This window comes from Anas acuta, chromosome Z, assembly GCF_963932015.1.
Source record: "Anas acuta chromosome Z, bAnaAcu1.1, whole genome shotgun sequence".
Taxonomy (NCBI): domain Eukaryota; kingdom Metazoa; phylum Chordata; class Aves; order Anseriformes; family Anatidae; genus Anas; species Anas acuta.
In genome coordinates this window covers 19668991-19694663 of record NC_089017.1, presented here as the reverse complement: position 1 = coordinate 19694663, position 25673 = coordinate 19668991, and the positions used below count along the sequence as shown (strand labels likewise).

The 25673-nt window shown below is 38.7% G+C and overlaps 1 protein-coding gene across 2 annotated transcripts in view; it reads left to right on the top strand.

Annotated features, from left to right (window-relative positions):
* The window catches only part of JMY (junction mediating and regulatory protein, p53 cofactor), a 71938-nt gene that overhangs the window by 9303 nt on the left and 36962 nt on the right, over nucleotides 1–25673 (top strand). For both annotated transcript variants that reach the window (XM_068667659.1, XM_068667658.1), the window contains exons 2-3: nucleotides 10452–10625; nucleotides 24487–24637. In XM_068667659.1, the coding sequence (XP_068523760.1) occupies nucleotides 10452–10625; nucleotides 24487–24637 (325 nt within the window). The remainder of the gene's footprint in view (nucleotides 1–10451; nucleotides 10626–24486; nucleotides 24638–25673) is intronic.

Sequence of the window (25673 nt, the reverse complement as noted above, 5' to 3'; positions counted from 1 at the left end):
GAAATGTAAATTCATGCCATTATAAGTTTGCCTGAAGACTCCATGAAGAACTTTAAAACAAAGTGCTAGATTTTAACTTGCAACATTTCCACAAATGTCTTCTTGTTTTGTAGCTCTTACTTTTCAGCTATGTACATTACTCCTAATAACTTCTTACTAGTGGCACATTTGTGCAGTTTGGATTTTACCTTTTGCTTATGTCCTTCAGCTATAGCAGCCAGAAAGGTGTTTCAATGTGAAGACTGCTTCCTAGGCAAGCTAGTTTTTGAAAATCTTCATCTAGAGCTATTGAGAGTAGATATAAATAAATTTCTGCTGTTTAACTACCAATGACTGGTTGCAAAAATTTTGGCATAGGTTGTTTTAAATTGAAAAACCTTTTACTGGTAAGTTCCTATCTTTGGGTTTCCTTTTAATCTTTTTTTTTTTTCTGTTTATGGTATTTGTATAGTAAAACTATGGATTTTTTTTAATGTATAGGGCAGACAAACATTCACAACAATTTGAATGCTTAGTGAGCATTTCTGTGTTTGCTGTTCTTTTTGTCAATTCAGTAGCCCATTTTATTGTTTCTTTTTCCAGTTCTGAAAATTGTTATTTTTTGTGTTACTGTTACAATACTTTTCCAACTGGATTTATTTACTTTTGAAAAACGTTGCTATTACTCAACTAATGTTAACTAAAATGAGTTGCAGCGCAACTTTTCACATGAATCTACAAAACCCAAATTGTTGCAGTTTGCTTCTGTAAGGAAGTTATTTTGCCTTTGGAATAGTACAATATTTGTTTATAATTGTGATGTCAGAATTTCAAACTGCACCCTTTGTCACTTCAAAGAAGTAAAATTCAGGAAAATATCCATACATGGCAGGACTTCTAAAAATCCAGAACTACTTGAAATGTTGGAGCAGATGTGGAAGAGTTTAGTTAATAGGTAAATTGTATGTATTATTACAACTGTGTTTTTTCATGCTGATTTATCACACATGTATTTTATTTCTTTGTGACATTTAATACATATACCCATATATATTTAATACATATATAATTTCTTTATGAAAACAGGACTAAATCCAACCCAACTGGGTAACACTGCAGAATACAGGTCTATGATCACCTGATATTAAATTGCTCTCTCCTTAAATGTTATGCTGCTACAGAGGTGAGATAATAGCTTACTATTTGTGTGGTATTTGTTGCTAGAGCAGGAGGGAAAAATAGCATGCATGATACAGTGTTTCAGGAGTTTCTTCATACCACAGCCTTTTATTAGTAGCAGTGGACTGTAATAGTGGACTGGATGTTGTATTTTACTTCTAGAAGCTTTAAAAATAGGGTGTAGTCATGTGTAAACATGTTCCTTTCTTAGGCCTGACTTTATCTGTCTTTCTGTGATTTCACTGTTGTATAAGGTGCTGCAGAGTTAGAAGCAGTATTGAACTACATGAGCCCTGGGAAGCCACGCAAAGGGCCATTTCAGTTACCCATCATCTGTTGTCCAAGGTTTAAAGGTGGCTAATCCACCACCCTGCTGAAGAACTGGACATGCTATAATGCATCAGTTGCTGATGCTGAAGGTGGGGGCGGGTGGGATCCTCCTGCAGCTTTGTGTGCCTTCCTGTTCTGCGTCTCTGTCCTTGATGATTCAGTGCAGCGTAAAACTCAGTAAATTCATCCAAGGGAAGTAGCTTTTTGCCTGGTGCTTAGTTAGCTTGTTGAAGACGTGACAAAGGTAGTGCAAAGGAGGAATGGTGCACCTGAGAGGAGAAAAACGTGGAGCCAGGGTGGAGCTGGAAGAAGAGGGGTGGGAAGTGGGATGTACTTCCAGTAAGAGCAAGCTCACCTCAGCTTTAAAAAGTAAATTCAGGCTTACTGGTGCCTGGAACCTGTTGTCATAATGCTTTACTGCCTTTGAATTAGATTAAAAAGCCTAACATTAGGCAAATACCTGATTAGTATCAGGCATTTGAGAATATCTGCTGCCATGACAAATGTATTGTAAGATTGGTAAGAGTACTAATCCTTTACTGACTACGTGGGTCCCATGAGTTGACTTCAGCGTGACGATGATAATATACTTGTTGTTCCCATCAAATTTTCACATTTGTTTTTGTAGAAGAGTATTTGTTGTTTAGCAGAGTGGGTGTTTCGTTTGTATCCTGTGCGTATCCTGACATTGCAAACCTTACACGGAGAAAGTGTTTTTTAGAGTAGTGTCATAATACTTTGTCAATTAACTCACTCTATGTGAGTATTGGTTTGAGATGGCTGTCAGTTTTGACACTCTTGAATATGTTTTTCTGATGAATAGTGTAGTTCAGAAGCACAGAAAAAGAGGACCAAAAGGACCAAAAATTAATGTATTTTGTGTCACAGCATGAACATGTCTTTAATGTATGTTCGAAATCTTTTTTTTTTTTTTGATCGGATTACTGCAGAAAAAGTTACTTAGAACTCATTAGGACATGAATAAAAAACAGCTCTTTGCCAAGCCTTCAGGGTGAGGTGTTGCCTAGAAGTTTTTTGTTCAAAGTTACCATGTTCCAACTAATCAGTGATTCATTAATGACTTTATCTTTTAGTTATTTTACCCCTTTCCAAGGGGAAGGAGTCCCAGAGTACCATATTAACTTTGAAATAAGGTAACTATTAGATGCCCCTAAGGGGTCTGTCCTGGTACCAGTACTGTCGAACATCCTTTACCCATGAACAGACAATGGGATTGAGTGCATCCTCAGCAAGCTTGCATATGACACCAAGCTGTGTGGTGCAGTCAATACACCAAAAGGAAGGGATGTCTTCCAGAGGGACCTGGACAGGCTGGAGAAGTGGGCCCGTGTGATCCTAATCAGGTTCAAGAAGGCCAAGTGCAAGGTGCTGCACCTGGGTTGGGATAATCCCAGACATGAGCACAGACTAGAAGACATCATTGGGAGCAGCCCTGCAGAGAAAGACCTGGGGTTTCTGGTGGACAAAAAGCTAGACATGAGCCAGCAGTGCATGCTTGAAGCCCAGAAGGCCAACTGTGACCTGGGCTGCATCAACAGAGGGGTGGGCAGCAGGTGGAGGGAGGTGATTGTCTCCCTCTGCTCTGCCCTTTTGAGGCCCCACCTGGAATGCTGCATCCACATCTGGGGCCCCCAGCAAAAGAAGGATGTGGGGCTGTTACAGCAGGTCCAGAGGAGGGCCACAAGGATGATCAGAGGGCTGGAGCACCTCTCCTGCAGGCTGCGATTGCTGGGACTGTTCAGCCTGGAGAAGAGAAGTCTCAAGGGTGAAGGCTCCAGGGTGACCTTATCACAGCTTTCCAGTACTTAAAGGTGGCTTATAAAAAAGGTGGAGAGCAACTTTTTGGTCAGATAATGACAGGACAAGGGAGAATAGTTTTAAACTATAAGAGGGGAGATTTAGATGAGAGGTGAAGAGAAAATTCTTCACTCAAAGGGTGATGAGGCACTGGCAGAGGCTGCCCAGAGCATCTGTGGATGCCCCATCCCTGGAGGTGCTCAAGGCCAGGCTGGATGGGGCTTTGGGCAACCTGGGCTGGTGGGAGGTGTCCCTGCCCATGGCAGGGGGCTGGAACAGGGTGGTCCTTAAGGTTCCTTCCAACCTGAGCCACTTTATGTAGGGAATTTGTACCTTTGCTGTTCCAAGTAATACACTAAATTCAAGTAAATAGCTGGCTTTTATGGACATTCATTTGGCATGTAGCATGATTTAAAAGAGCCACAGCTACATCATACAGACATCATACAGTATGGTAGAGTGATCAGAGATGTACCATTTCTATGTCATCTTAAAACAAAAGCAACTTTACCACACTATTACACATATCTTTGTCTTGTTCACAGAAAAGGAGATGTGTAGTTTTCACTTGTTGACATCTCCCTTTTGAGCTTTTAGAAGAGATCTAGCGTGCCATACATTGTTGTCAGAGCTGGCAGCTCTAAGTCTGAGCCATGTGATACTCCCATGAGTTATGTATACAGAGTTCTGCTGAGATTTCTATTTAGGATTTTGGGTGGGAGGAGAGAAATGGCATTGTTCAGTAATGTTGCATGCATGGAAATAAAGTTTTGGCTCACTTCACTGCATTAAAATACTACTTCATTTTTTCTTACCCAGTAATTGAGTGTTTTTTCTTTTCTTTTCTGCTGACTTGTTTTACAGGTAGTACATTAAAATGAGGTGCATTTGTGGTAGGCAGTGTAAACGAACTTGAAAAAAATAATTTTTACTATCCCAGGAGCTGTTAATCTGAGCATACATGAAAATAACTGTTACAACTGAAAAGAGAGTCAAGATCACCAGTCAGCACTATGCTGGTCTTAGTCTTAGCCTTCTGGTTGGCTGTCTGCATTTAGGTACTTTAGGTGGTAAAAGACTGTTTTAAACAGGGCTTAAAGAGGATTTAATCGAGTAACTCACTCTATGTGAGCAACTCTTCACAGCCCTAAAAAGAGAAGTGTGAAACATGTTATGAAAGTATTCCTTTTTGTATCTTGGGTTTTAAAGAACCTGCTTTACTTCTCAAAACCTTTTTGTTGCTGTTTTTTCTTGATGTTGTGTGTGTTGCTGTTTGTTTCTTAGAATAGCTGTGAAGTTCGATAAACTTGTTTGTGTGTGTTTGGTTTGATTGTTTTAACTGGCTCAGTCCTTCTATAAACAGCCATTCAGAAACTCCTCCCCAAAATTCAGACAATAACCTTTGCTACACATTGGCATAGACTTGATATCCCCTATCTTCAAAAGCCTGTTCGAAAAAACTGAACCTTTTGGTCCACTCAGTAGGTAGAAGATTGCTTTATGTACTGATTATAAACTCTGTGATTTCCAAATAAGTTTAATATGTAACTAACTTGTTTGTATCTTTTAATTTTGAGACTGGTAAGATGTAGCGCTGCTTCCAACACTTCTCATTCTGAGCAGTAGTACCTGGCTTATTTATAGTGTCCTGTAACTCCGTATCCTCTTAGATGGTTTAAAACTCAACAATAAAAAATATCTTAGATCTGGATTGGAGAGTCAAGCTTTGGTCTGCTTTGAGTGCATTTAGCTGTTATAATAATGCAAGTGGTTCTTTCTGTTTTATATACAAAGCCAAGGCTGTTGATAGCAATGCTATCATGCAAACAGAAGCAAGGATTGATCTTTTAACCACAGTGGGTGACATTTCATTACAGGAAAATACATTTAGGAGAGAGGAAAGTAGTTTACCTGTAGAACAGATCTCATGTAGTTGAGACTCCTACTCATTACCAGGATATGTATGTGTGCATGTCTTGTGCATGTGTTAAGAAGGTGGTTCTTTGTTTAAAGACAGCTTTAGAAGAGAGAACAGAAACAATTTTAAACCTGTTCTAATATGAGAGCTTAAAGTGTAAGTTCAGTTGCTGAAATCTTGCATCCCAATTTTATGTACTCCGGAAGTTTTACTTCGTAACTCATTGTCTGGAATTCACTGTAGTCTATTGCAACTGTATCAGCAGGTGGATTCGTTCTGGAAGTGGCAAGTAATACTTTCAGGCATCTGAGAACTTAATAGGAGAGTATCACAGAATCATAGAACATCCTGAATTGGAAGGGACCCATAAGGATCACTAAGTCCAACTTCTGGCACCACACAGGTCTACCTAAAAAGTCAGACCCTATAACTAAGAGCACAGTCCAAACGCTTCTTAAACTCCAAAAGACTTAGTGCCGTGACTACTTCTGAGGGGAGCCTGTTCAGTGCACAACAGCCCTCTCAGTGAAGAGCCTCTTCCTGATGTCCAGCCTGAACCTCCCCTGCCTCAGCCTGACACCATTCCCTGGGTCCTATCACTGGTCACTAAAGAGAATAGATCAGCGCCTGCCCCTCCACTTCCCTCATGAGGAAGCTGTAGACCTCAATAAGGTCTCCCCTCAGCCTCCTCTTTTCCAGGCTGAGTAGTGCATTTCTGTAATTACTGTTATTTCAAAAATATGTAAAAGCTTGGGAAGGGACTGAAAAATACATTGCTTGTTTTAGCTAAAATCAGGTATGTGTCATGCTGTAGAGTTTTTACAAATTCCCAAAACAAAATGGGGATAACGGTGAAAGTTTTGGGAATAACAGCAAAGGAAATGTATGAAAAGGCCCTTCACTGATTAAATGAAGCATTGGATTACACCCCCAACTGGTGGCAACTTACACATAATTGCACTGTCTTCTGTAGGGCTTTTTAAAGCTTTATGGACGAAATGTTTTTTTAATTCTGAAGACAGAAATAATCTTTGTTATATAGTTGAAATATGTGCTGTTAAATTGGGGGGAAAAAAAAGCCTGTTTCCTCTGGCTAGAGTCTATCTGCATAATAGTTGCCTAAAATATATGGATTCATTTAGTTGTGAACAATGTAACATCTGTGAAACATGATTCTTAAAATAAATGCAGTATTCAATGGGTATTGCACTAGTCAGGCCTGTACAGGATATTACTCTACCCTCCTCCACCCACTTCTTTAAATAATTTAATTTTAAGAAGTTGTGGAAGTCAAAATTTCATACCAAGGCTGTTGAAGTAAATGAATGGTAGCACTGAATGTCTGTGTTGAGAATTAATCATCAGTGGGACATAAAATATGCCACAAAACTTGTTCGTGTATTTTATGCTAACAGTTTGCAAACTGCACAGTTTGAAGGTACCGGGTTGGTTTAGGCATTTGGCCAGCTTAGCCAATGTCTCCATCTTTCTGAAAGGTAATGGCTGACTTTTTTGTATTTCTAAAACAGCATATCCTCAAGATACTGCCTGCAAGAAAATTGGAATATACAGAGTTAAACAACTTGTGAGACTGTGGAGGGCCAGGTTTGCCTTATGACATTATTAATTCAGTGGATTCTGTGCTAGACCAGCGTTATTGTTATCTGATAGTCCAAGTACTGCCTGGATGGCAGCCAGCTAAGACAAATGCTTCATCTGCCTTGGATCTTTGACAGGAAATCTTCCACCAGACTGCTTTATGGAGCAGGGTGGGAGAGGTCCTCCATGCAGCTGGCAGCTCCATCCATCTGCGATATTAGTGGCCCCTTTAGGACTGGTAGCAGTAAACCAGCCTTCACTCTTCCTTGGGCTTATTAGTCTGTGTCTAGTAGGAGAATCTAAGCTATCAATCTTCTGTTCATACCATGCTGTATCAGTGAAGGGTGTGTTAATCACATCCGTTCCAAACAGTGGGACAGAGTAGTTTGAGACTTCCATATTCTCTTAAACATTGCGAATCATAAATGTCAGTTCAAATGCAAGTCATAAATTCTGTGTTGTTTTTCTTTTCCAAAACTGGATCCTGTGATAATTCTTCACTCTCTCCTTTCCATCCTGTAGCTTTTAACCCAAGTGGAATTTGAGGCAGCAGTTTTATGGTGTTGACTTGAGAGGATGAAATATAGGCATGCTTTTGAGCTGATTTGCAGCTTTTGTAGAGGAAGTTAATGTTTAGACATTTCCCCTCAAATGCCACCTGACTGCTTTTTATAAGAACGTGTTAATAGGTGGGTGGGTGTAGTGAGGCTGTCTGTAACCTGTGCTTACAGTTCAGTAACTGTGCTACCTGTTTTGAAGAATATCCCTATTTGATAGCTCTTTCCAGTAACCAAATAAGGTGGTGTTTGGTTGTTTCTAAATCAGCTTTGCAGTTCTGTTATGTCTCTTCTGGTAACTGTAGCTTGAATGAAACTGCATCACCATTTTCATTGGAAAAGATCTTCATTAGGCACAGGAAATGGAAACTGGGGATTCTTGTAGGAAGGAAGGAAGGTTGCTCGACTTTTCTTAATTTCAGAATATATGTATTATGTATAAATAATCTGTCCTCACTTGCATTTGTTTTTAAGAGTTTACTCCTTGGGGGTTCGGTGTCTCTGAAGGAGTTGAGGAGCATCTGTAGGTGTAGGACTGGGAGACCCCAGGAGCAGACCCCATAAAATTGGACATGGACAAGACCCTGATATGATGCCCACTTATTTTTTTGTATGTGCATGAACTTCGTGATGCTTCTTGCCATTATGAAAACTGTTTCTCATTATGGACATGATTTTCACTGAACAACCAGCTAATCATAAGTAGATGTATGCTGTTAGTGTCCTGAAAATGTATCCATGCTATACTGATGATCATAAAATTTAAATGGATCTTCACTTCCTGGCACATTTTCACGCTGAATTCTGCAAAGTTGTGACTGTTCCAGAATATCAGAACTTTTAGAAAGACCAAAAGATTGATCTGTGGAGGGAGGGGGAAAAAAAGTACTGTATTGTATTGTTCTGTTCCTGAAGTTAGATTAGATTACTTAAGGTTCTCCTTTAAGGGTGATAAGTTTTCTCTAGCTGTTCCTTTTTGTTGCTGTGTAGGATATGTTTTGTATTTGTTTTTTTCAGTATGTTGACGGAGATTATTATAGTTTGGGGACTACAGGTAGAGTAGGAAAAGGCTTGAGTATGACAGCTCTTTTTTGAGGAACTAGAAACATGCTAGAGGAACTGAGAAGGATGTTGGCTTTGTAGACTAAAGGGTTAAAACTGCTAGAGGACTGGAATAATGCATGAAGTCTGTAGAAACTTAGGAGTCAAACCCAAGAGCATCTGGGATGACTTCTGTCCCTACAATTGCAAGCTAAGCCATGCACATTTTGCCCAGAAAGCTCATTAAAATAGTGGTTTTACAGACTGCAAGCCACAGAACACTACCCAGTACCTTCAGTGAGAACTCAAACACCACAGAATATTACGCACCGCTGGAAGACAGGAGAAGGGCAGTGTTCCTGTCTTGCAGTAGGTAATGAAATTAGTAGGTAGGTGAAATTGCTTAGGGAATACAGCAGATTGCTGCTGAGAAACATCGTATCCATTTTGCACCATCTGTCTGAGACCTCTCTTCCGTGACAAGCCTTGCTGAGGGAAAGCTCTTCTTGGCTTGTTGTTTGACAATCACTTTAATGCTGAACGTGTAAATAAAGCTACTGTGAGCCTCCTTGCGTTCTGTCTATAATCTTGGCCAATCTTCAGAGCTTCAAAGGAAGTTGAGGTAGTGTTGCAAGGATCTTTAGAAGCAAACTTTACATCACAAAAAAAAAATCTTATTCGTTTGGGTAACAAATGAGAAGATTAATACAAATGTTATGGAACAGAGTAGACACTATGGTAAAATGTCATGTTTTGACATTCTTGGCATACAAATGAACCAGATACCAAAGGACTGTTGATCAAAGCTTTTGGTTTCTAATCTGCAGTTCCCTCTGTATTGTCTTCCAGTAATTACACTTGATACAGCTTGGTATACTGAGAATATTTCATGTAGGTTGAGCATCCAGCTTGACTGAACACAGACAAGATAGGAAATGCTTATTCCATATTATTCCTAATCTATATTAAGTTTAAGTAAACTTGGACTGTGAATATATGCTTTTAAGTTGTTGATACAAAGAACAAGAGACTGACTTTAAATATCTGAAAGTTGCGTAAGAGGGGAATTAATTTCAGCTAATCTTGTCTCTGTGAACACATCAAGTACTCCACGTGTCTGCATGAGATTAGTTTTAGTTAAACATTTGAATATTCTTTTGGAATACTGGAAATGGTAGAAGACTTCAGCAACATGTGAGGTCTGCCCAGGCCAATGCCCAAAATAGATGCAAAGCAAACATATAAATTGAAAACATACATCATAGCAAATTTGTAGAAACAAATGAATTTTCCACTTCATAAGAACTAAAGGAAAGAATGGACAGAGTTTTCAGATATTGTTTTACATGAATTAAGACATAATTCAAGTAAAACAAAGTTTGTTTTTGTTTTGTTACTATTAAAAGCTTCTGATTTCCTTTTTTTTAAAGATACCTAATGGAACCTTTGTGGATTTGAACTTCATGGGTAAACTGTCTAGGGTGAAATGCAGATCACCGTTGCGTTTCATGTAGATTCTTCTTTGTGTCTGGAGCTGCACTGATATAATAGAGCTCTGTGAGTGTAAAGCAAAAAGGAGGCTAGAAAAAAACAGCTAGAGAGCTCAATCTGAATTCTGCTTTGAATTGCCTTTCTTTCCCACCACTCCTTCTCCCCGCACAACTGGAAGTGGGAAAATTTATGAAGTATGTGAAGTAGCGTATCTGATGAATACATTGTAGATTGTCTAACACTGAGTTGCTTTTTGTGCTCTTTTGTGCTAATTTTTACTATCTTCTTAACATCTTTGGAGAGAAGAAATCAAAAGGAGTGCTTCACATTTTGAATTAAGACTACCAGAGAAATGACCATACTTAACTGGCTAAATTCAGAATATTGATGGGGTTTAATATATTTTTTTGTTTGGTATATCAGAGTGGTGGCTTTAGTCTATCCTCTTCCCTCCTTATTAAAAATGTTTTTAAACAATTATCACTTTCAGTAGGAATTTTAAGCATATTAATTAACACTGATACTTCTTTTTTTTACAGCTTCTGGAGAAACACAAAAACACAGAAAGCATGGTCGAGCTGCTTGAACTATATCAGATGGAAGACGAAGCCTACAGTAGTCTTGCAGAAGCTACTACGGAGCTCTACCAGTACTTACTACAACCATTCCGAGATATGAGGGAACTTGCAATGCTTAGAAGACAGCAGATAAAGGTATGGTAAAGGTAACTGAACTTCTCATTAAGGGGGAAATTGTGCTTTTTATTTACTGTTTACTAATTAGTTCCCTGACTGTGAATATATGCAGTTGCAGTTTCTCCACTAACTGCTGACTGTATATTTCTGGTTGCTGTGCTCAGAGGAGTGCTTTTGAGAGAGAGAACATCTTTGACATGTGTAACTAACCATTACTTGTTTAACTTTTGTTTGACTTTCACCTATTTAGCAATGAGTAACTTAAAAATTTGTGATTACTGGGATACTAATGCATAAAATAGAGATGCATGCTGTACAGTCTATATGTATCACTGTTAATTACTTGAAAAGGAGCTGCCTGTAGAATCTTTTAATGTTAGTTTTCTGAGAATTTGATAAACCATTAGGAGTCAGTAGTTTCTGATCTTACGTTGTGAAATGCTTAAACGTGGAAGTGTTTAAAAGTAGGGAATTTGTTGTAACACGTTATTAATTCAGCTCTTAAGAAAATACACTTTCATAGCCAGCTGAAGAATACTACGTTTGGGTGAAACTGTTTTATGACGCGTGTGTTTTACTTAAAAATAATTCCCATCTCTTTAGACTCCTTTCTCATCTTCTAAGTGCTTAACCAAAAGGAACAAATGTCCTCTTCACTGCATTGCAGAAGTACTTTTGATAATCATCTGTTCCTTTGCTGTTTATTAGCCTATAGCCTTCTGAATATTTTTAAATCTATATTATGACATAGGAGCTAAAATAAGCTCATTTCACGTAATCTGTATTGCAGATGTCAGTTTATCTCAGCTTGGCACCTTACTCAGTTAGCCAAAGTTCATTTTACTGGTTTTGGTTCAAAAGATTTTTCTCTGAGTATAAAGGAGACAGGCAAGAAGATTTAAGATTCTGAAACTGGTTTTAGTTTGAGCTATTGCTATGTCTAAAAGCAATTTTTTTCCGGAAATTCAGCAATCTGAAACTTTCTCAAATTTTATCAGTGAGATAGTTAATATAAGAATATTTGAACTAAGAATACCTTTTACCAATGAGTGACCAATGTTGTTGTGTAGAGAATTGGGATGAATATTTTTTTTGGATGTATTATACAGCTGAAAATTTATGAACAATACATTTAATAAAAAACCTTCAAATCATGTTGAAATAGCTTCCATTTTATTTGAATTTGTAGAACAGGAAAGGCTTTTTTTTTTTTAAATTGCTCTTTCCTCAAAAAATAAGCTCATTTTTTGAGGTAAATATTGTATTGCATATAGAACATGAATTAAGAGTCTTTTCTATTTTCAGCTTCATTGACCTCTTGTATTTCAGTTTTAAAGAACTCATTTTTTTCCTTTTTGTGAAATAATAACCTCGGTAAACTAACAAGACATGTTCTGTGGTTTATTACTTTATTTGTACATAGTTGCATCTAATGTACATTAAGTTCTCTTCCTAACTTGGCAATTTGTGAGTTATAAAACTTGGTCATCTGTATTATGTGGTAGAGAAAGATGCCATCTCTTGTTTTTCATTTCATTGTTTGAGAGAAAGCAGTACTTGTATCTATGATGACAAAATATATATTACGCTGTGTAGCTAGGGTGGAGGAACTGGTTTATAAATAGAACTTGTGCTTGAGATGGTTTGTGTTAACTTGCTGCATATGTTTTTCTGGAAGGCTTAATAATAGAATAAAGATCCTTAGGTTTCTATAGACCATTATGGCTAGGGTTAGCTCCATTTTCATATATAACAGAAATATTTCTGACACTTACTACCTCAGTGAGATGGGAACTATGAACATACACTGCCTAAATACTGACAAGGAGAAAGAGTTTAGATGTAGGCCAGGGTAAGGAAGGTAGAGCCTTTGGAATGAGTTAATAACATGAAAACATTAAGTTACAGGGATAATTATACCTGGATACAAATCTTTACCAGTACTTGGTAAAGATTGTCTATGTCTTCTGTAATTCCTTTATCTAATATTTTTGCAGCTGTTCTATGTTGGATACCTGTCTTTGATTTGTGAGGAAGTTTTATTATTTATTTATTTATTTATTTATTTATTTATTACAAATTTGGAGTTTTTAGTAAGCATTTCAGTTAGTTTCATTTTGTCTATTTTCAAAATAAGATTAGGAAGAAAGGAGTTTACCTATAATCCTTGAGAACAATGTTTATTGTCCTCTCCTTTTGGAGCAAGACATAAAAATTGTCATATATTATCTGGGTATTGAATTTCTACTCTTACTATGGAAATTTAGGTGAGAGAGAAGCCTACAAGAGGGAAGTGAGAAACACCAAATTGTGTGCTCAGTGGAGGGTTGTTAGGGTAGGGCACCAGGATTCCCTACAGATTCCTTCTTCACTTAACATTGAAAGTTTGTAACAAAGTTAAAGCATTTAGAAACTAAATTGCAGAGTTCGTGTTGTACATGAAGTCTTGTTATTTTTTTTTAACTTTTATGTCAGTATCTCAAATTGTATTTTGTATTTATTGAGCCCAAAGAATGGGTAACTGTACGGATGAGGAATCAAAGCTGTAGCTTGAAGCAGACAGTTTAAGCAGCTCCTCACTTAAATAGTGCTGAATTTGGAAATTTTAATGAAAAAGAGACAACTTATGTAGTAGAATGACACTCCGGAAAACTGTGTTTGCCAAAATTCTATCATGGGCTTTAGAATAATTTATGTCTTAGTTGGTTTTTAAACAGGGCATTTATTTATTTTTTTTTTCAAGTCTCATATAATATTTTTGAGGGCATGATCTTTTTGTGGTGAAGATTTGGAAAACAACGTTACATAAGGCCCAGAGAGGATACTTAAAGCAGTGCTGATTAAACTATGCCATTTGCGTGGCAATCAGCTCAACCTCATTCTTCTCACTTTCGAAAACAACATTCTCCAGTAGTTACAGACTAGTGACTTACTGACAAGTTAGTGAAAAACATCTCATATAAAAACTATGGTAGTAAGCAGAAAGTGGAAGAAACACTTCAAAGAATGCCTAAGTCTCTTTCAGTATATCTGTAGCTGCAGATGTATTCTTGTATCATCAGAAATCATAGTTAGATGAACTTGGAATTTGGAAAACCTATAGAGCAGGTAATAAATATTAATCTAAGTTCATGCAAGATGGCTGGATTTGCAAATAAAGGTAATAAACTGTTGAAAATACTGCTTTCTTTTTTGAGAAACTGGTGTAGTATAGTGTATTATGATGTGATAGCTTTTATAGTTTCAAAGCCTATTTAAGAAAGGTTATATTCAGTCCCTGATTACATTCTGAGCTATAAATCCTGTAGATTATATAGCTTTTCTTTATATGAAATGATACCAAAATGTTTTGCTTACTTAAAATTAGGGGTTTATGGGCTTTCAGAAAAATACTTCTCTAAACAGGCAATCTGATGGAAGGCAGGCTGGTAAACTGAGCAGTGAGGAGCCTGAACTCTTTTTTGTAAGGTTGATGACTACAAATCATAACAAATATCTGATCACTTAAATCTGTGAGTGAATGAAATTTAAAACTGCTTGGATATTCAGCTGTAAAACTGACCAATAAGACTCTTAGAAAATTGTTTGTTTGGATGCCAATCTTCTGGGGAGTGTTGCCTTACAAAAGACAGGATTGGATAACAAAATGACAGATGAAGTTGTTAATGGATGAAAAGTAATGAAGGGTGAAATGAACAGAAAGGTGATGACAACATCCATGCTTGTTTGTATGCACTTAGCTGTAACTCCTGATGAAAAAGTATGACAATTATATCAGGCAGTTCTCTGAAAATGGCTTGCCTTAAGCATTCTTAAAAAAAGGAATTTTTTTCATTATTAGAGGGGGAAGAAAAAAGAGCATTGCATGGAGACAAGGAGGGGGCATCGCCCTCTATGTCAATGAGAGCTGGAGTGTGTGGAGCTCTGCCTGGGGATGGGTGAGGAGCTGACAGCTTGTGGGTCAGCATTGCAGGGAGGGCAGGGACAGGGGACATTGTAGTGGGGGTCTGCTGCAGGCCACCTGGCCGGGAAGACCAAGCAGATGAGGCCCTCTATAGACAGATAGCAGCAGCCTCGCATTCACAAGTTCTGGTTCTCATGGGAGACTTCAAACACCCTGATAACCCTTGGAGGGACAGCTCAGCAGGGCAGAGGCAATCCAGGATTCCGATGTGATTTCACTAAGGGCAGACGGTGCCTGACAAGTCTGGTGGGCTTCTATGGCAGGGTTACAGCATTGATGGATAGGGAAAGAGCAACTGACATCATCTACCTGGACTTGTGCAAAGCATTTGACACTGTCTCCCATGATATCCTAGTCTCTAAATTGGAGATGCATGGATTTGATGGAAGGACCACTTATGGGTAAGGAGTGGCCTTCCAGTACCTAAAGGAAAGCTGGGGAGGGACTCTGTCAGAGAGTGTAGGGATAGGACAAGGGGGGATAGCCTTACACTAATAGAATGAATTAGGAAGAATCATTTCTGTTAGGAAGAAATTCTTCACTCAGAGGGTGGTGATGTGCTGGCACAGGTTGCCCAGGGAAGCTGTGGATTCCCCGTCTCTGTAAGTGTCCAAGGCCAGACTGGATGTGGCTTTGGGCAACCTTGTCTGGTTGGAGATGCCCCCACCCATGGCAGGGGTTTGGAGTGAGATGGTCTTTAAGGTTACTTCCAACCCAAACCATTCCGTGATTCTATGTAGTTGTGAATGTGTCTGCATATACTTGCATTGTGAGCACTGCAGTTTTTGTTCCTTCCTCCCACTAAGATGCTGTAGAATTAGAATAGTTGCAGGATGGCAGTGAGAATGGTAAAGGTATTTCCTGTGAACAGCCTCAGTGCAAGGAGAGTAAATGAATCAGATTGCATGCTTTGAACGGCAAAAAAAAAAAAAAGAAGGCAATGAACTTAAGATAAGAATTAGATCTATAAATCATGAATGCTGTGGGAAAGGATATAATGATAGTTGTCCAAGTATTGTATAAATATTGCAGGCATTAGACTCTGTTCCTTGTGGGTCCCTTCCAACACAGGATGTTCCATGATTCTATAATCTTTTACTTTTTTTTAATAAGAAAAAGCCTTGAATCTGACCGTAGAATAGCGTATTTGGGGAAAGGGTGAAGGAAGATGGTAAACAGAAGTGTGCATTCAAAACACTTCTTGATCAAAATACAAAAGGATTTTAATCATGAAGAATATACTAACTTGCGTCACTCTAGGGGTGACTCTTGGCTTGTGGCTCCTGTGACTCTTTTACTTTTGTAAAAGAGGATATAAACAGGAGATGTGATTTTTTTTTTTTTTTTCTTCAGCCATGATAGAGATGGAAGGAATAAGAAAGAAGGAAGAGACTTAAAAGCGGACTGTGGAAGGCAAGGAAGGGAGCTTAAGCAGTTCTTCAAAGACAGAAAAACTCAATGATGAGACTGTGAATTTTGCAAGTCCAACTTTTCCTAAATCTGTAAATGGATTAAAATCTAGTGCTTTTTTTCAGTAGTATTTTGGAGGAAAAAAAAAAACAACACAGGTTTTTCTAACCTTTCACAATTTTTGCTGGCTTTATGCTGGACCTATTAGGGCTTTATTTGCAGTTACTACAGTTATTTGTAGCGTTCCTATTCTTGGGTATTTATATGGAGTTATTCAGATTTCTTGTCTAATTCTTAAGGGTTCTCATTTTCCTTTTGTTCAGTAATCTGTATATACCAACTACACATCAAGAATTCATGAATGTGTACATGTGCTTAACATTTTGTCTGTTGAATATGCAAAGTTTTCATTCACAAAAGGATTCTATAGCTTCCTGAAACAGCCAAACCCACTTAATTTAACGCTTGAGCTCACTTTCTTAAGTGATGTGTTCATGTAACAAGTATTTTTCTTTCTTTCTTAAATTAACCTTTTGTAGGTGAACTTCCTTTAACCTGGAATTCAATCAGTGAAGTTGAAAAGTTAGTAAAGGTTGTATCACATATGCATGGATAAACGGGAAGCCAAAACTCAGGGTACAAGCATTAGCCTTAATCCTGTCAATTACTAATTAAAATCTTTTAACTGTAATTTAACTTTAGCACTTACATACACTGGAATGTGTCTGGAGATAAACAAAGAAAAACAATTGAATAATCCCAGTCATTCCTCTTTACTCTTGTCATAACTCTGATCTGTATTTTTCTCTTCCATATACTTTTTAATTTCTCATTGTTCTCCATAGTTCTGGAAAAAACATTCACCAGTGTCATTTGCAGTACAATGACATTCTTGTTTTGTATTCTTTCTGTATATGCTAACATCTTATTTGTTACTGTCTTTTCTGCTAATACTTTAATTAAACTATTTCTGTCATTCTCCTATATATTGATGCAGGTAATCAAATCCTTGGAGTTTTTAATGGTAGCCACAGGCTTCAGACACATTTAGGATTCAAACCCTCTAATCTGAGCTGGTTTGGATGTATTAACATTAAAATTAATCTCAGTATTTGTTAGATAAAACCAGTAGAACTGTAAAGCCCATTTTAAAGCTGAGTGCTTTCACTGCATGTATTTAGGACTGTACATACAGCATTAGAACATCTGTTGGGAAATAGCATTGGGTTCATGTTACTAGCTGGGAGCATAATTAAATTAAAACCTGTAAGACAAGCTTTAAGAGTCCCTGAATGTGTGATGAAGCTGAAATGCATGCTTTTTCTTGCTATATATCTGGAATGCTGTGCTGAGTTTTTGTTGGTTTTTTTTGCCTGCTGGACTGTGTCAAAGAGAGGCAGCTAAGGGGTTGAACTGAAACATACCTTTACTTATGAAGTTGTTTTCCCCTTTGTATATTGCCTCTGCCATGTGTAGTGTTCCCTCAACTTACTTTTTTCATTCCTACAATATAATGACCTACTGTTTTTAAATCTTGTGGGTTCTTTTTTCTTCCTTTTCTCCCAATTATATCTAGGAAGATAATAAAGGGAGCTGGAGAGAGAGGACAGGTTCCTACCTAAGCGGTAACGTGATGTGGCCTAAGTCTGTTTTCTGTCAGTCTTGTCCTTTATTGTCCCAGTTATCTTGAGTCAGAAATTAAAAATACTCAAGAGCCTTGAGGAATATTTCTTAGGAGATGTATACTGCATAAAACTTAGTCTCACAGTTGCAGGCCTGTTTTTCCTATCTTCTTGCAGTAAACTTACTTTGCTCTGTTTAAAAAAGGGATAAAAATGTGACATAACAGCAATATCTCTGAAATTATTTGGAGAAACGTAATTGTGTACTCTGGTAGAAAAGTTTAGCCTCTCCTATTTCTTCTCACTTTCTCACAGAGTAGGCTGGGGACCTCATTTCAGTTTGTTTCCTCTGAAGAACTAATTAATTTTCTTTCTGATACATATCCATGCAGTGTAGGAATGTGTTTTTACGATCTGTTAATCTGAAGTGATACCAACTGGAAATAAATGTTTATGATAATGTGTTGATGTTAATGGCTTCTGCTGTTTCTTCCTTTGTTGTGTGCTTTCTGACAACCACTTTTGTGAAAGCTGTAAATAATTTTTTTTTTTTTTAAATTTCAAACATGCAAAAATTTGAGAGCCTTCTAAAGCAAATCTAATCTTAAGAAATAAGTATCTTAGCCAATTTTACAATTAGACTTGGATTCTTCTCAAAGTGAACACAGTTTTTTAGGAAGTAATAGCTGGAATGTGCTTTCTGAGAGAACAGTTGATAGAAAGTAAACTTAGGGTGTGAGGAAATGACCCCAAGTTGCAGCAGGGGAAGTGTAGATTGAGTATCAGAAAGAATTTCTTCATGGAGTTGGAATGGACTTTCCAGGGAAGTGGTGAAGTCCCTGTTCCTGGAGATATTTAAGAGAAGTGTGGGTGTGGTGCTTAGGGACATGGGTTAGTGGTGGACTTGGTAGTTAGGCAGATGGTTGGGCTTGATGATGTTGAAGTGTTCTTTTCCCAACCTAAATGATTCCATGGTTCCATGATTTGACTATATGATCTGGTTGTGAGATGAGATTTATTTTCTCATAGACCACACTTATTTTAGAACTTCAAGTCCGAATGAGGAACTTCAGAACAAAAAGTGAGTTTGTTCTTCGTGTTAGATAAAGTTCAACTATATAAAAACTTCTGAATTCTTAACTAAAATATTTTTTACTGAAGCAGATGCATAGGTTTGCAAGAAGTATCAATTAGATGATGGCACTTTTTAGTTTTTCTTTCTTGCCGTCCATTTTAATTCTTCAGCATCTTCTTTTAGTCATATCTATCATGGGCAGTAGTCATTTTCATAACACAAAATATAACAGAACCACCTCAGGTGTAACCAAAAGTTAAGGTATATTACTGAGGGCATTTCCCAAATGTCTCTTGAACGCTGATAGGCACAGGGCATCAGCCACCTCTCTATGAAGTCTCTCTGTGTTTGACCACCGTCACAGTAAAGGAACTTTTCCTCATGTCCAGTCTGAACCTCCTCAGCACAGCTTTGTGCTGCCCCTTGTGTCCTGTTGTCAACGGCCAGGAGCAGAGGCCAGCACCTCCTCTGCACGTCCCCTCCTCAGGAAGCTGCAGAGAGCAGTGAGGCTGCCTCTCAGCCTCCTCAGCTCCAGACAGGACAGCCCAGGTGTCCTCAGCCTCTCCTCACGGGACAGGCCTTCCAGCCCTGTTACCAGCTTCATTGCCCTCTTCTGGATGCTTTCAGGTAACTTAACATCCTTTTTTATTGTGGTGTGGAGCCCAGAATTGCACACAGTGCTCAAGGTGAGGCTGCACCAACACTAAACATAGCAGGAGAATCACTGTGTGTGGCTGGCTGTGCTGTGCACAATGCACCCCAAAATGCAGGTTGTCCTCCTGGCTGCCTGGGTGTGCTGCTGGCTCATGGCCTGTCAGCCAGTACCCCCAGAGCCCTTCTGAGCTGCTGTCTGCTGTTTCTGTTTATGACCTGTGTTTCTGTTTCTGACCCATGCTTTTTTATGTCCTATAAAAACAAAGGATGCTGGCATCATAGAGGTGTGCAGTGAGTAAAACTGAAGCCTAAATATATTACACATACATTGCAAACAGTAATGGAATGCAGTAGCACATAGGATCTTCCTTTAATTTCTTAACGACGTTTATTACCGTCACAAATGCATTTATTAAAAGGGATTAATTCTGAAAAGAACATAGAAAACAAAGTCTTCAAAAAGATGGGTCTATTCAAATTGCTGTTCAGTGATGCATGTGTGTTTCCCTTTTCCTCTTTAAACTGTCAGCTACAGATTTGAGAGCGTTGTTTCTTCCTTCTTCCTCTTTCATGAAGGTATTGTAGGTGGGTAGGCAAACTGCCATGTGTTCTTCATGAGTCGCAACCTCCACAGACAGCTTCTATCTCTCTTCTCCCCAACTTCTTTCTCTATGACAACTGTCATCTTTCCTTAATTAAACAACTAGCTTTTTCCATGGACTTTCTGTTTCCTAAGATAACATACAATTCTAAATAATTACAGTTAATATATCTTATACATGAGTATAATTTAATTATGTATCTTAAATGGTGTATTACAATTTAACACTTATTTGTATATATATCCTCTTGTGAGCATTTGTAGCTCTTGATTCGCAAGGCTCTGTCCCTTATTCTTGTAGTTTCGCATTCTTAATTTGTCTTTAAACTTCAATTGCTTCTGTGTGCTCAGGTCTCCAGTTGTGGATATCCTAAACAACAGTAGCAAAGACTAAACTTAGTGTTTCCTTACAGTCAAATGGTCCAGCTTATTTTCCCATTATTATAGGCTACTTGTTGGCTGTGAAGGGAACAAGCTTTTCAGTTAGTAGTGTAAGGGTTATCCTTATGTCCTACCTAGCCACGTTTCTTAAGAAAGCAGTTATGGTTTTTTACTTGCCAAAGACTGTTTCCCACTGGTACCTAGATTCTGTCTCCATCTATTGAATGACCTTTCCCTTAGAAATGCCCCCACCTCCATAATTTCCTTAGTTCAGCAAGGAGAGGAACAACCTCATGCATCAGGACATGCTGTGGGTCCCCCAGCTGGAGAACAGCTCTGTAGAAAAGGACCTTGGCTTCCTGGTGGCACCAAGCTGAACTGAGCCAGCAAGGTGTCCTTGCTGCCAGGAAGGCTAGTGGTATCCTGGACTGCATTAAGCAAAGTATTGTGAGCAGGTTGAGGAAGGTGATCCTTCCCCTGTACTCAGCAGTGGTGAGGCTGCACGTGGAGTAGCATTAATTTTGGTCCTGCCAGCACAAGAGAAGTGGACATACTGGAAAGAGTCCAGTGAAGGACCATGAAGCTGGTGAAAGGAGTGGAGTGTCTCTCCTGTGAGGTGAGGCTGAGAGCTGGGACTCTTCATACTGAAGAAGAGGAGGCTTAGGGGGACATCACCAATGTCCATAAATACCTGAAGGGAGAGAGCAAAGAGGACAGAGCCAGTCTCTTTTCAGTGTTGCCCAGTGCCAGGACAAGAGGCAGTTTACACAAGCAGAAACACAGGAGGTTCTCTCTGAGCACCAGGAAGCACATCTTTACTGTGTGGGTGACTGAATATACAGATTGCACAGAGAGGCTGTGGAGTCTCCCTCCTTGGAGGTAATACCAAGAAAAAAAAAAAAAAACAACAACACCTGAATGTGATCCTGGGCACCCTGCTCTGGGTGTCCCTGTTTGAGTAGGGGGATTGGACAGATGGCCTCAAGAGGTTCCTTCCAGGCTCAGCCATTCTGTGACGGTTTTGGAGCCAGTAAGTTAACATTGTGTGCGTGTAGGAGAGCAATGGTTCTGCTGCGTTATTGAAGCTATGTAATGGAGAGGTCAAAATGCCTGTGTATTCCCCTTGCACATCATGTGCGCTGGACATGCCTTGGTCATCTGTTTGTACTACACTTCAGGAGGAATCCTCATCTCCTCATCCATTCTATCCTGAATGTCTTGCTAATTGACAAACTGTGTAGCTACAGATGTTAAGCATAAAATCAGGTAGTTCAAGGCCCATAAGTGAAATGCTTCTGTCCTATGTTTCTTTCCAGGTCTCCATTGAACCTTTTATTTAGTGTGCTACTATTGGCAGTAGCCCCAAGGTGTGAGGTTGGTCTGTTCCTGTTCAGGCAGCTTCTTGGGGATCTGCTTTGCAACAGTAGTCATTTCTGGAGAATGCTTCTTGGTATCTTTTAAATGAGAATATGTGTATGAACAGATGCATAAAGGGGAAGTTTCTTATGAGCATCTGTACCACCTTGAACAATCCTCGTAAACATATACAACTCAATCTTCTTGTGTTTCACCACTTTCTAAAGCTTTACAGAGCCATGGCCATCTGTTTTTTGTGTGGTGGTTTTACCCAGCTAGGCAGCTGAACTGTACACAGCCACTCTCTCACTTTCCCTCCTCAAAGGGAAAGGGAGAGAAAATAAAACGGAAAGGGCTCAGGGTCTGAGGTAAGAACAGGGAGATCACTCAAAAATTGTCATGGACATAGGGAGATTAAGTCTATTGCCTACTACTAACAGACTAGAGCAGTGAAAAACTAAAAGCAAACAACAACCACCTTCTCCCTGTTCACCCTTGTCTACCTCCTCCTTCTGAAATGATGTAGGGGAATGGGGAAAAGGGGCTGCAGTCAGTCCCTGACACTTTGCTTTCACCACTCCTTCACGGTCACCCTCTGCCCCTGCTCCTGCGGGGGCTCTCCATGGGCCACAGCCTCCTCCAGGCCACATCCACCTGCTCCACCGGCGGCTCCTCCACCCATGGGGCGGCTGCAGCGTGGAGATCTGCTCCATGTGGGACCCATGGGCTGCAGGGGGACAGCCTGCTCCACCAGGGGCCTCTCCATGGGCTGCAGGGGAACTGCTGCTGCCTGCCTGCAGCACCTCCTGCACTCCTGCTGCACTCACCTGGGGACTGCAGGGCTGGTGCTCACTACTGTCTCTCTCCAGGCTGCTGTAACACGGCAGTATTTTTTCCTTTCTTCATTCTGCTCTCCCAGAGACCCAACCAGCACTGCTCCCTGGCTCAGCTCTGGCCAGCAGCAGGTCCCTTTTGGAGCCATCTGGAGCTGGCTCTGCTCACAGAGGCCACCTCAGCATCACCCCTGCTACCCAACCCTTTTTCAGCCCTCTGATCATCTTTGTGGCCCTTCTCTGGACCCACTCTAACAGGTTCACATCCTTCTTGTGCTGCAGGCCCCAGACATGAATGCAGTACTTCCAAGTGGGGCTGAAAAGGTGCTTCCCTTTGATACTTCTAAATACTGGCTCTTTGGAACAGAGGCACACTTGTGTTGTGTCATGCTAAATCTCTAGCTTGTGTTGTGTGTGAATAATGTTTTGGCAGGCAAAACTAGATGAAGAAATGCTACTTTGAGGCTTCTTATCCTCATAGAAATGATGGCTAACAAGAATGTTACTCGCAATACTCAGTGATCCCACGTCAGTTTCTATATCAGAATACCTCATTTTTGTCTAGGAGAAAAGAAGGAAGATTTTTAACTATATTGTTCTTATTCTGCCTCTCAAAGGAGCTTTCTTTTTCATAGTACTGTGTAAATGGAAAGCATTAACTTACCAGTCATCATTCACTGATCTATACTTACAGTTTGACTTCATTTAGAAATTCTTGTCTGTTCACTCATAAGCATTACCTGTGGAAACTGTGACACGTGTGCTTCATTGAATTACATGTTACAACCTATCTAGTAAGATTAATATTCACTTAAGATTCGTTTACATTTTTATTTTGCCTGTGTCTTTTTAATGGCTTTGGAAGTAGAAGTATGAAGTAGTAGTATGAAGTACTGTATTAAACTACTTTAAACATTTTTCAGTAAATGAATAATTACATAGAATATACCTCTATATTTTTACTTTTAAAAATCATCTTTCTAAGATATGGGTTAAATGCATATATAGAAGTAGATCTTGAATATTGTAGTAAACCTGTAGAGTGGAATGTTTTTTAGAGACCAGAGTGAAGCCTTGTGAAATTGAGATGAATATTTGAGTCATTATTGCTTCAGGTGAAAATATCTGGTTACACAGAAGATTATGAGTACTTCTGGCTTAGTTTTTTTTTGTCTTGACTGATATAAATGAAATGATATAAATGAAATATTCAAATATGTAAATATGAAATAGTAATTGAAAATTCAAATATTCAACTATAAAAATATAAAAATAATCAAAATCACAATGCTTTGGTATTGCAGGATCAAGCTTAAATATTTAATTACTTAGAAATACAGTCTGTTTTCTGCAGTGGGACTACAAATAACTTCAACTTCTAAAGATGAGTAAAAAATCAGTTTGGGAGAGAAAGCTATAAATTTCATGAATTTAAAAAACCAGACAAACTCCAGATCTTTTACTGACTTCTCATAGCTACCAAATTGCTTTGGTCTTAGGAATGAAAAAGTATTTGAATTCCCAGACCCTGACTCTCCAGAAGTCCCTTTCAACCTCAACGACTCTGTGATTCTGTGTAAAACCGATGATAACTTCCCAGTGCCCCAGCACATTCCCTGTTTCCAGTTTCATTCTGACCGAAGAGATTGAGTTTATTTCAGACCAGAATATCCCAGGCTGGAAGAAAGCCTGCATAAAGCATGCTTTTTGTCTGAAGATATGATATTTAACAAAAAGATACTGGTAAATCAGATTTATATTTGAGTTTGTTGTGCTTCCAGTAAAAATAGTAACGAAACCACAAATATACTTTTTCAACAAAAACACTTTTCTGTTGAGTAGGACACATAGTGATCTGCTGTTGGTTTACTCTCCTTTTTTTCTTTCTTTAAAGTATTTTCTTAGCCACACTGAAACTGATCGCTGTTTGCAAAATAGCAACGATTTAATCATGTTGTTAATTATGGTCTGATTTATTTTCAGATCTCAATAGCGAATGATTACCTAGGCCCCAGAAGAATTGAGAGTCTGCAAAAAGAAGATGCTGATTGGCAGAGAAAAGCCCACATGGCTGTGCTTTCTATTCAAGATCTTACAGTTAAATACTTTGAAATAACAGCTAAAGCACAGAAAGGTAGTTATTTTCTTCTATCCTATACTTAAATAAACCATAAAGATTTTTATTTTAATGTTTGTCATGCTCTGTATTGCGTTGTGTGACTTACTTTTTTTTGATCAGTCTTCTGTAAGAAAAATGCAGTCATCATTCCCATTTGTTTTTTCCTTTATGTCTATTCATATCTTTCACAAATAAGCCTTTTCAGAACATCATCAGGAGCAGGCAGAACAGAAATTATTTAATAAAGTTTCACAAGCATCTTCTCAGCATGATTTTATTAGTTTCACTGTACATTTGGAAAAGGTTTAGGGAGCACAGAGTCCCTGATGAATTCTGTTTTCTGTACTGGTTATGGCAGACCACAGTAGTAAGTGTTTATTACTTTTCAGTTCATTTCTTTTTCCTGTCTTCCCAGCCTTCAATTTTTTATAGTTCTAAATACTGAGTAACATCTCAGTTTAACTCTCAGTGAAAACTGCTCTGCTTGGAAATCTTCATGGATACAACCTTTGCAGAAGTTTTACTAAACGAGTTGGTGCAGTTAAACAAGGTTGTATGACTTGCATAGACATCTGTATTGTTATCCTTGTACCATTTTAACTTAAATGGGTTAATTAGGGCAAACAAACCTCAGGGTGTGGTTTCACGTTACCTATTTTAGTTTGACTGTGGGCTACCACTTGCATGGTTTGTCCCACTCTTTTCCATGCCTGACTGACGGTTCCCGTCTCTTTCTTTGCCTTAGTGATAGTGATTGTACAACCAGATGAATGAGCTGTATCCCTGGTAGAAAATCTTTTTTGATGGGTAGGTTTCCTGTCATCTCCCTGCATGACTGCTAGATCTGCCTCAAGAGAAGCAGTCAGTGCAAAACAATTCCTCTCAGTGACAACCCAGGTTAAGGATAACATGAAACTCCACCTTACTTGGAAAAAGTGACTAAACCAGTTCAAGCATGTTGGAATTTAATTAGAGCAAATTCTAAATGTATTTAGTTCCTTTTCTAATGTGATAAATGTGCCAAATAAAATACCCCATTAGTTAATAAAGA